At 39.3% G+C, this 12539-nt stretch overlaps 1 protein-coding gene across 7 annotated transcripts in view; it reads right to left on the bottom strand.

Annotated features, from left to right (window-relative positions):
- The window catches only part of LOC145495891 (long-chain-fatty-acid--CoA ligase 1-like), a 29787-nt gene that overhangs the window by 16564 nt on the left and 684 nt on the right, over positions 1-12539 (bottom strand). Inside the window, exons 1-3 of one of the 7 annotated variants that reach the window (XM_081475490.1) lie at positions 7157-7175; positions 2652-2767; positions 165-295 (exon numbers count right to left, since the gene is read on the bottom strand). In XM_081475490.1, coding sequence (XP_081331616.1) covers positions 165-203 — 39 coding nt within the window. In that variant the 5' untranslated portion in view covers positions 204-295; positions 2652-2767; positions 7157-7175. The other 6 variants (XM_081475485.1, XM_081475484.1, XM_081475488.1 and 3 more) reach the window with 6 other exon arrangements.

Below are 12539 nucleotides of genomic sequence, written 5' to 3'. Positions count from 1 at the left end.
TTTTACTGCGCCACAAATCTGACTTTCTAGCGCGGGCTGAAAGTGCTTCACAGAAGAGAGAAAGATTGGAGCCAGAATCGAAACCTTGAATACCATATTCTAAGATTAATGGCCTCTAATGTATTTCAGTGACTTAGAGTCATAATTCAAAGTTATTTTGTTACCTCTATTTCTACAGATTGCATCTCAGGCGGTGGATCCATGGCGAAACGCGAATTTCTCCACAAGCGTACCAACAACAGGACTATGAAGCCGCTAACAGCAGTGAAAATTGCTAAGGTCCCGGATGAAGCCTCTGAAAGAGCGTCAAACCATTCATTAGACATTGTTCGTCATCTTGTGCTCGTTTGAGTTGAGAAAGGAAATTTTGATGACTTTAAAACTAAAACATTTATCACTTAAACCATTTCAGAATACAGTAATGTTGCTTTCAAGTTTCGGTGCATGGATTAAAACGTTTCAATGTGCAGGGAATATAATCTCCGCACCTTAAAAACGAAACGTGCTGTCATTTGTTTAAGGTAGACACAAAATATTCGTGTCTAGGATCAGTTGTTTTGCAAATTTTAATGTCATGTAAGCAGTAAATTAAGTGAATTGATACCTACTACTCGTGTTACGATAAACCTGTACGGACAAAAGAAACCTTGAATGTTTTAAAAGTGCAGGTATATGAAGAAAGTTCTCGTTACAACGTGTTATTATTATTTTTTTTAATGTTTTGGCGTACCCGCCATGAGATATATAGGAGCAATCTAACAAACAAAAACTACTGCAAACAAATGTGAAACTGATAAAAATGGGGAAACTGACAACGTAAATTTATAGACCAATCTCCGCAACAGACAGAACTAGTTGTTTCTCCTCGAGCTGAACAGTTATTTGTCTTAAGAAAACATCAAAATAGACGACGAAAAGGCGGTATCCAGCAGATAACAGCTTTAAAATCTACATTGTTGTCTTAAACTATCGTTTGCGGTGACTGAAAGCACTCAATGGGGAGTTATTTTGGTCTGCGATGATTTCCCGTTTTAAACCTCATGGAGCCGACTGTAGACGGCGGAAAATTCCACAAGACAACAAAGCGAATTAGAGCTTTGAGCTATAGAGCCAAAATTGGACCCTACCGGAAACACGCAAAACACAATTAAGCTAACGCATAACATAACACTGCTTCACGAACACACAACGATGTGGCAACAGAGATGACCACGCGCAATTAATGGTGAGAAATGTGGCCTTGCAACGCTTATCAGTTTCTACATCAGCGAAAAAAAAGGAAAACATCTGGCTCTTATAGGCAACCTTTACAAACTGAAGAATACATTCTTGCGGTTGTTACATTAAAATAGTACACATTACTCTATCCCTTAGTCATTCGTACAAATTGCCTTTAATGTTTATCCAACCTGAGTTGAGATTCCAGAGATTTCAACACATAAACGAGCAACTGAGAGAACTAACGAGAATTTAAGTATACCATGAAAGGCGGTTTCCGCGTGTAGTGTCGCTGTATATCTTAATAAGTCTTAGAAAACAAATTCCAAAAAGACAAAAGGAGGAGTGAAAAATTCAAGAGATTTATTATCCAGCGGCTTACTTCCCGAAAACCAGAGCAAGAACTTAAATTCATTGTTTGAAACAGCACGAGTTAATTTGATTAGAACTTTCTGTCCTTATATCAGCCATTAACGCGTCGGTATAAGATTTCTGTCTATCGCCATACTTAACAATGCATATTTAATGTTCTTACATGTTGAATATAAATCAAACTTGGAAATTAATAGCCGGAAACTCAAAAATTTTTACGCATTAAATCTAATACGAAAATAAGTTTTCCTTTTAACAGTTCCAAATTTTCAGACGCCTTAGCCAATGCAGATCACATTGTCGCACTGAACTGAACTGAACTGAATTTCAGCCCACAACAACTGAAAGCGGACATACCCGATCGAACGATAACAGCAAATATCGGCAACATACAAAACTGCGCCAGTAGGCATTTTAAAATTGGATTGCAAACTAGTATCCCTCATGCATGCCTCATACATAACTCTTTCATGGAGAGAAAAGTGAAAGAGCGACATGAAAGAACAAAAATAAAATACGAAACTGATCAAACTTACTCAAGTTCAAAAGTGGCCGTTGACCGAGCTTCCAAGTGGCACAAAGAATAATTTTGCATAGATTAAGTCGTTGAAAAGTCAGCACAAAAATCTCGTGAAGATTAAACAATGGAATAGACCAATTTCGACATATTAAAATTCAGCCTAAAACAATAGACCTCAGCACGAGGCTCTGGGGAATAACTACAGAGTTTGTGGGGTTTATTCCCCAGAGCCTCGTACTGAGGTCTATTGTGTTAGGCTGAATTTAAATATGTCGAAATTGGTCTATTTATCATGAAAAGCTTTGCCGCGACAGTTTCACAGAAGTATGAGAGTCATGGCGTGACTTGTGACTACAGTAGATCGCGACACATTGTTTATATTACTTATATTACCCGCCCTTTAGGCCACGTTGTTTTGAAGAATCTATTTCAGTCACTAGCCTTGCTGGCGTTACCACAGTTCTTAAGTCAAAACTGTCAGTAACAAGTTCGTATACCTTAAAATCCTATTAATGCCCAACTCTTGAAGCTCTTGTCTTACCTGATAATTCGCTTGGCTCGGGTTCAGTTTGACACTGAGCCGAAAAAACTTGAAAACGGCGTTTTCGCCCTGAAAACGTATCAAATGGTTTTCCGTCCACACCACGCCGGAGAAATCTGAAAACGCAACAATCACCGGTCATTTTGGATTTGTGTTTGACGAAAACTTGGGCAGGGCAAAATCATATGATTATCGTGACGTCCACACTAAACACAAGGCCGGCGTTTTCAAATTCCTCCGGTTTGAAAAGCGTTTCCGAAGAGCTCCGTTTTCGTGACGGATTAAGTGTAGACAATAGGCCTAACCGTATAAGGCTGCCTTTTTTTATTTCTCCCTGCGTAGTGTGGGGGCCGGAGTGTCATGCATGAACAAGAAAATGATTCTATTCACAACAGGCAAGTGTGTTTTTTTCGGGGTTATCAGTCCAACGCCACGTTGGTACGTTTGTTGTGTTTTTGTGGCGTTCTCCACGGGAGCGAGTAATCGAACAGTCATAAACATGAATCTCAATCGCCTCTACTTTTTTTAATATACGCTTGATTTACCATTTGATATGAACCTCACCCCTGATGCCCGCGCTAGGTTACCAATAGCTAGATAGCACGTTTGAAGCAATCCTCTATATTCAGACCCAAAGCCGGATATGGCGTTCACTTCGTTATCATTGCGTGTGGCTTTTATGCTGAGTTCTGGAAGGCTCTCGTTAGTCATATGAGCAACCATAAAGGTAAACTCGGAGGTGCAAGTGGCTGTTATTAAGAGCGGCGAGCAAAACGTGAATCATTGTTAAACGTCAACGTCGCCAGGAAAGACAGACTACAGAAAGCCAAAGGAATTGAATCGATGGCTGAAATGTTACGGTGCGTTCCTTTGGGGTGACCTGATCTAGATCAGGATCAGTGATCCAAGATCACTCGGATCATAGTTCATGAAAGGAACCGATGAATCCGTGACCAGAGTGGATTCATCGGTTCCTTCGATGCACCATGATCCGAGTGATCTTGGATCGCTGATCCTGATCCAGATCACCAGATATTTTGAAAATATCTTTGTTTTGTTCAGTGTGGTCTCAGCTCTATGAGAAAACACCAGGAGTTATTATTTAGATGAACAGCAGTCGGAGAATTAGATTGTCGTGTAAATGCGAAAAAAAAGAAAAAAAAAAAAACGAGCGCCATCACAGCAGTCGATCACAGCAGTCGGTTATGATTACTTCTCCGATGTTTCTCAGGCATAAACGAAGACGGGATAGGTGAGGTGCAACCTCGTTCCCAAGGGGAGGGAAGAGAGACCCTGGGAACGAAGTTGGGGGAGCCGAGGAGGAAAGAGGAAGACTCTCTCCCATTCCTCCTCCTCCCATCCCCGCGCTCTCTCCAAGTCACCCACGTTTTACGTCCGCCACGCAAGCAACTCCTCGAGTCCTGTCTTGTAATTTCAAAATTACAAAACAATATAACTTGAGTAAAAGTTACGATCGAAGTTTACTAAAGGAAGAAAAAAAAAACATCCCAGAGACAGCCATAGTAAACCAGACTAGTAAGAAAAAGTCTGGTTAAGATTGGATAAGACTAAAACGAAACACGAATGGGTAATCTGGAAAATCAAGGCAAGTTTTTCAAAGCTACGCGTAACTTTTTCTGGAAAACTAACGGAAAGCAGGGTCATGCTGAGCTCCAACTAAAATGCTATCGGCTTTTGATTAGAACTTCTAACTTGCCCTTTAAGGGGGTATGGTACCCTAAAATATGGCGATGTTCATGAAAAATTCAATTTCTTGGAAACACAAGACTTAAGACCCTCGAGGACTTGTCAAAAACATTTTGAAACGATCTTGCCGAATTTCCGTCCAGATGAGTGTGAAATTTAAGGAAAGTACAAAGTGGTATAAGTTTTTTCACGTGGCAACGGCCATAGCAACGACTGTTTACTATAAGAACGTGACCAAAAATATAGATTATTTTTAACTTATACGAACGAAACTATTTAGAAAAAACTTTTAAGACATGCACAACTCGATTGGTATAATTATTTGTGAAAAGCTTTGCCTCGAATTGCCATCACAGGCTCATTCATTTCCCTTATAACAAGGAATATTTCCCACAACTGCGGTAACTTTTTACAAAATAGAACAACCATTGCACCCCTCCCCCGAGATCCAATCTGCACCCCCCCGACTATTTGTGGCTCGTTAAATGCTTAATACTTCCTGTAAGAAACTTGAAGTGCATTTTTCTCAAAAGTTTACTTTTCTACCGACTGACTTCGCGCCAACATTTCTACTTTGCAAGGTTTTTAAGTAGAATTTCTGAAACTTGGGCTCATCAAAGACCAATAGTGTCGTGATGATATAAACCAACAAAATCGTAACATTTTAAGGTATGTCACGTGACAGGAAATGATTTGTCCACTGGGTGTGGTAAAAAGTAAGGTTATTTCCAAATAAAGCTGTGAAAAGCACTGAAAATAAGAGTTAACTGTCAAAACTTAGGTTCATATCACAGAACAAAACAGAAACTTACATGATATGCTTATTTGACAGTCAATTCTTGTTTTGTAAAAGAGCAGGAAGTGTTGGCGTCAATACTATAAAACACTCTTCAAAAGGCTGTGGCTGGTTTCCATAGCAACCATTTTGAGTAAAACTCTAGAAATTTAATTTCTCTTCTTGAGTGCAATAGCACACAATTGATCTTTCTTAACCATACTTAAACAAACTTTTTGGTCCATATTGAGGGTACCATATCACCTTAAGTAGACTTTCTAAAAGTCCTTTCCAATAATTCTTCCGTACGTCGCTCACGCTCGCGGCTTCTTTGCTTGAAGATAGCTCTCTCGCTTTGCTCGATGGAAAAGAAAGGTCGACTTGTGGAAAGTCTACCTTTTAGCGACGAAATCAGAACCGAAATTTTTGCGACAAGATCTGCTCCAATATTCTAAATCGGTGCTTCTTTGACTTTGTTATGACCATGGTAAAGAGAGTTTAGAAATTATATTGTTACTAATGGGAGAACAGCGGTATTTCGTAACCGTGCGAAACCTAAATTTATTGCCGTGTTTATGGGTCTCTGAATAAACCAGAGGTCAGTTCTAAGAGAAATCATAAATCGCTCACTACTGAAATAGAGGAAAACAAAGCTGAACGTAACCGAGTACCCGCTGTATGCTGCGTTAAATTACTTTTTTACCCATTTCTTATTTAACGGTTCTTTCTATGACCAAATTGACGGTGTGGCCATGGGGTCTCCCCTTGCTCCCGTATTAGCCAATCTTTTTATGGGACATCATGAAAAACTATGGTTGGAAAATTTTCAATGCTCTAAAATTTTATTTTATCGTAGGTATGTTGACGATACTTTTTGTTTATTTCACTCGGAGCACGATGCTGTTATATTTTTTGACTACATTAACTCTAGGCACCCCAACATAAGGTTTACTATGGAAAAAGAACTTAATCGCAAATAACCCTTTCTAGATGTTCTTATTGATAATAGTGACACTAATTCCTTCCTAACTAGGGTTTACCGTAAGAAAACCTTTACTGGGTTATTCACTAATTATTTTAGCTTCACCTCGTACTCATACAAAGTAGGTCTCATTAGGACTCTTGTTGACAGGGCCTACAAGATCAACAACACTTGGTTGGGGTTACACGAGGATATAACCAAGCTTACTGAAATTCTCAAAAAGAACCTTTTCCCTGCCCATTTAATTGAAAAAGTGGTTAACCGTTACATCACTGGGGCCCATAGCAATCATTGTCCCCGGAGCTACCCCCTTACCACCTCGCCCACGTTTTACTTTAAGCTGCCGTACATAGGCCATTTTTCTGTCATCACTCAGAAGAAGATTCGACACTTAATCAAGCGCTATTGTAATGATTTAGACATCAAATTAGTTTTTTCTTCCTTTAAGATAGGTAACCTTTTTGGTGTGAAAGACCCTATCCCCGGCGGGCTTCGTTCACGTGTAGTTTATAAGTTTACATGTGCGGGCTGTAATGCCTGTTATGTCGGCGAAACCTCCCGACATTTTTCCACACGCGTACGTGAGCACTTAGCCGTTGATAGGGCCTCTCACATCTTCAAACATCTTCAGAATTCTGAACGTTGTCGCTCATTGTGTTCAATAGACTGCTTTCATATTTTAGATCACGCCACTACCAGTTTTCAACTCAAGATAAAGGAGGCTATCCATATTCAAAAAGAACTACCTTGCCTCAATCGCCAATTACACCATGTAAATCTAAAATTATCCTTTTAATTTACACCTTTTTACGTTCTGTTGTTACTATTTGTCTTAATTAGCATTTTTGCCTACTTATTATTCAACTTGCTTTGTAATCATTCATTCAACTGAAGATGACAGAAGTTCTGTCGAAACATGTCTTTTAAACTTAAAAAAGTGGTCGTTTTCCTTAAAATTTTTAGTTTTCCTTTGAAGCTCTGAGTGAGTGATCAATCATGATGAAGGAATATCGATTTCTTAAATATTTCCAGCCGACTTACCTTTTAAAACATTGAACCAAGTTCTGCTCCGACGAGGGAATAACGACCGAGTCAGCTTGTCGACAAAAAGTTTCGGGAAGTTGCGAAAACTCATGTTGGATGGTTGAATATAACTTGGTGGAATTATTTCAGTTGACGCCGGATATTGTGCAGCAGGCTCTGAATAGATCTTACGGTCACGTAAACATCTAAGACATCTACGTTGGGATTTTCGTATACGTCCTTAACAGTAGGAATGAGTGTTACCTTAGTCCTCTCATATTATGTCAATATTTTAAGAGCTTTGGTCATCATCGCCCGTGGTTAGTACGTGGGGAGGGCGGTGAACAACTTCCGAGAATACTACACGAAAGCTAAATAGCCAGTTGTTTTGCTATGGACTTGACACGGCTTCGTACTTTCGGCCAAGTGGGTTAAATTTGTACGAGATTTGTTGAACCTTCCCTTTTTATCATGCAAACCGTGGAGGAATCTCTGAAAATAACGTGACCAAGTCCCTAAGCTTCTACTTAGTACTTAGGTTTTAGTGACGTGGGGACAAATTTCAATATTGTAATTCTTTGTAGTGTCAAAACATATAAGGCACAAACTCGGTTAGGGATGACGCATTTCCAGTTTTCCCACGTTCCTGTTTCTCGTTTGCATTGTCACAAGCATGTAACAACATACAAAAAACACACATGACATAAACCTGCAAACGGTCAAATAAAATTATGAAATGTCTGTTTGCTTTTCTTGCTGTTGAGGCTGTGAGAAAAAACAATCTTATGCCTTCCTGCTTAAATTTAGCTATCAAATCACAACTCGTTTGGAGAAATAAAATCGACAAACAGAAAGTCGTAGATCCAAGCTAGTGCTACTTGCATGTAATTTGTTGAATAAGCAATGGTGAGGGAGAAACAGTCTTAATATTTAGGTGAAATCTCAGCCGTTTGTTTGTTTCTGTACGGACTATCAGACTCAGTTCGATCTAAATAAAAAAGAAAACAAGCTACTACTTGGGAAGTCCAAATTTAATTTATACAGAGCGATCAGATGCGTGAAAACAACAGCTTCCGTACCTTCGAATCTTTTACCCTTGAAAATCCCCTAATATAAGCCTTAAATTAAATTGCTACAAATTAATATTTTCAATATGGCCCTCTAAAATTGTCACGTAGTTATTGGACAGGCATGCTAGAGCGAGAAGATAACAGCAGAATGTTTTGCTAGCTACTTTTTTTTATTTCTTCCACCGATTTCTCCTGTCGTAAACAATACTTCAGATCCCAATATCACAGAGATTAATCAGCAAAGTAATAGTTATAAACGTTTGCATTGTCTGAAGCATGAACGTGCAGCTACTTGTAACAACCGCGACACAAAGAACATGCATGACATTAATCCGCAAAGTCAAACAAACGTTTGAAATATCTGTTTGCTTTTCTCGCTGTTGAGGCTACGAGTAAAAACAATCTTTTGTCATCCTGTGTAGTTAAACAAAACAGCATAATACGATTATTTTGTCAAGGCCAATTGCGAAGGGCAATGTCGACATGTAGCCAAGATGACGTAAATGCTCTTAGTAACCAATCTGAATTGATATTTTCGTAAAATTGCATTGTAATGGTACGAAAATACAAAAATCTACCAGCGACACTGCGCTCGTCAAACATTGATACCAATATTTCCGATCACTTGCTGAGTGAAAGCAGTATAAAACATTAAGTCCCGGCCAAACGATCGCAACATTTCAACGGAACATATCGCAACATTGTTGGGCGCAACATGCTGCGCGCGTTTGGCCACTCCATTGCAATGTGTTGCGACGTGTTGCGACATGTTGGGTGTTGTTCTTTCAAATTTGAAACTGGTCAAATTTTTCATGCAACATTTGTGGATGTTGCATGACGCTGACGTGTTTTGACCAGGTTCTTGTGTGTTGCACCCGGGCATGCGCTCTAGTTCGATTTTCAATACCCAACATGTCGCAACCCGTCGCAACAGGGTGGCCAAACGCGTTCAACATATTGTGGCCAACAATGTTGCGATACGTTATGCTGAAATGTTCCGATCGTTTGGCCGGAGCTTGCAAATGCTGGGCCAACAGTGTCGCGATATGTTGTGTTGATATGTTGCGATTGTTTGGCCGGGGCTTAAACATTTACTTGTGAAATGTGATGTGGGTTTAACAAAGTCCGGAAATAAGGTTAGAATGGTGGCGTATGAGAAGCTAAGATAACGCTGTCAGTTAGGCCCCTCCTACAATGCGCTGGAGAAACTTGAAAACACAGCTTTATTTCTCCGGTTAGGCCTACCGTCCACACTAATCCGTTACGAAATCGGAGCTTTTCTAAAACGCTCTTCAAACCCGCCAGAGGAATTTGAAAACGCCGGCTCTACGTTTTAATGTGGACGGAAAACATTTTGAAAACGTAGGTGCGTCACGATAATCCTGTGATTTCCCTGCCCGAGTTTTTTTCAAACACAAATCCAAAATGACCGGTGAACGTGGCGTTTTCAAATTTCTCTGACGTAGTGTGAACGGAAAACATTCGATTCGTTTTTAGAGTGAAAACGCCGTTTTCAAATTTCTCCGACGTAGTGTGGACGAGATCTTAATCAGCTATTTCTTGGAAATAAACAGAATTAAATTAGTCCCATGTAGTCTAGTCTGTAAAGCAGCTGGACGTGTCACTCGAAAAACTGTAGTTCCTATTGTCCGGCGGTGGTGGTGTATACTGTCTGTGCAGCAGACTAATGTTAGGAAACCAACCGAGTGTTAAACCAAGTATTCCAATTAACTGTGTTGATGTTAGGCTAAGTGTACCATGGGAAGCCCAAGCACAACATCTGGACTTTATATAGATAATAGTTTGAAATTTTGGAATTTAGAACTGAGACTTTCTGCCAATAACTTATATCGAAACCACGATACGAAACCACGATGTGTTTCTAGGTAATTTGGAGTAGTTTAATTTGGAGCAATATACCTGGCCACTTGGAATGATGTAGAAGCTGCTTCTATCTACATACCACACGATAGCCGAGCTGAACACAACGTAACGATGGAAACAACAGAAGATACAGTTCACGCCGTGAACTTCATTTCGTGGTTTCGATATTATTAATCGGCAGAAAGTATCAGTTCTAATTAAATTCCATACAAGCCAGTTACATTTTCAAACTATCATAAATATGCAAATATTTTGCTTGTGCCCACGAGGGCACAACCTATAACCCTTCCTCTGAACGGCTGTTTTTTTCGTCAAGCCTCACTCAACTCCGTAAATAAGGCTCATAGAATCCTGTGCTCGGGACTTGCATAATTATATGATGTAGTTCAATTCTAATGATGAAAATATATAGATTGCTTGTTTGTTATATTTGAAAATATTTCAGTTTGCATTCAAAGTCGAAAGACCTGGTTGGATGATAATTGAGGAAAGGAAACTTTAAGTCTAAAAAAAAACACAAACCCCGCCACTCCGCTGTACTTGGCTAGAAGAAATCTTGCCTACAGAAATTTGCAATGACTTCCATCAGTTCACTACAACTTCACTTTACATGGTTTCACCCACCTGTGCGTTTCTTTAGCGCGGTACTTAGTAAAGAAAAAGTGGAAAGCCAATATGTGTAACATGTATATCAAGCTGATAAAACAAGGTTTGTGATTGGCCCAGAGACACCGTACCATGTACGTAATATTTGAACACGGTTGTTTTTCGCGTAGATATATTTTCTTTTGCTTCACCGCTGCGTAAAATTCTATTGAGTTTATTAAAACGCCAGTGAATTATGTGAATTGCCAGTGAATTATGTGAACATTTTTTACCCAAACTATCCCAGGTTCAGGTAATATCCAGTTTCTTTGTGCAGTTCGAGAGGATAATTAATTTTGCAAATCAATATTTAGACGCCAACATTTCGAGTAACGGAAGATGCAAATAAGAGCAGTGTAAGAGCAATCACAGTTGTTCAGTTGTATATAAGCTATTTGTGGCTTTTTTCAATTTGTTCCGCCTGAAGTCAACTTACAAATGTTATTTTGAACAGTTGAACCCAAAGCCTTGCTATCGGAGAATGCTGGGAATGATAGTAGGGGAGGGAAGGGGGGGGGGGGAAACTTTTATCTAAATGTTATGCTGGTACAAACAAGGTAGCTAAGCGGTGGAGTTTGGGAAGAATTTTATCCTCAAACAGGGCTCCAGTTAGAGCATTATAGTCTGAAATAGGACTAGAGGAAGAGACAGATTCTCGAAGTCAGGCCTGCAGAAGGGCATGAAAAACCAATATATTGTTTTGAAATACAATGCAATGCAATAATACAATGACTTCACTTATATAGCGAGTATACACAAAGCTCTATATCGCTTTACAGTCATGAAAGTAAAACTAAAGATAATAGTTTAAACTAAATTAAGTATAAACTTTAAGAAATAGAATTGGATATTTAAGAACCATAGAGTACACTGTCCCCTCCCCCCTCCCAAGAGTGTTAACATCGCCAGCTTTCATTTGTAGTGCAGCTGTGATTAAAACGAATCAGGTTGAAAGGCGCGCAGGTGACAACTCAAAATTGAACAGTTCGGATGTATTTAAGGTGGCTCCATAGGGTAATCATTTATGGCGTTGCGCGCGCAAGTGTTATGTTTTGAATGCTGTTTTTGCATTCGCTTTCACACCCAGTCCTTTCCAACTTATTACATGTGATAACAAATGACTAAATAGTGTTTCGCTATCATCTTTGTTAAAATTTTGGGCTTTGGTCTTGAATTATAAATGCCCAAACAAATGTGTTTTTTACTGTTTGTGTGGCTTTATTTGTGATTTTCTTGAATTTGCTTCGGTGAAATATTCCAAAATTTTTACAACACATCGCTTCCAGCGGGATACGAATTTTAAACACGAAAAAAGTAGGGTTTGAAAAGGCAGTTTTTTCGATATTTTCAAATTTATGTCTTTTACCGCTGCAAAAAATCTGGTCTTCTAGATTTCCCTGAAAAACGAGCTCCTACTAAAGTAAAATATTTACTACCAATCTGCCAAATTTTACGGAATTTTACCGAAGGAAACGCGAGAAAATGCTCATGTTGACGTCAGAAAATATCCAAAAACACTGACGTTTTCCTTCGAGCGCGCGCAGATTACTTGAGCTTTCATCCTCAGCGCGCGTGTGATCGTAAAACTATAGGGCGCCACCTTAAGGTTATTCCCCAGTATTACACTGCGCATCCCTACTGCGCATAATTTCACGCGTGATTAGCGCGCGCGCATTAAAAAATGGCGGCTTTTTCTTTACAGCTGGACCTCGCCATAGAGGTAAATCGTCATTTTCTCGCAAACGAGTAAGGTGACCTATCATTTTTTTCCGTTGTTTTGAATTGAGTAATAAATTTCTTTG

This window comes from Orbicella franksi, chromosome 8 (assembly GCF_964199315.1).
Source record: "Orbicella franksi chromosome 8, jaOrbFran1.1, whole genome shotgun sequence".
Classification (NCBI taxonomy): Eukaryota; Metazoa; Cnidaria; class Anthozoa; order Scleractinia; family Merulinidae; genus Orbicella; species Orbicella franksi.
The sequence above is the reverse complement of the archived record's forward strand: the minus strand, read 5'-3'. Positions and strand labels throughout refer to the sequence as shown.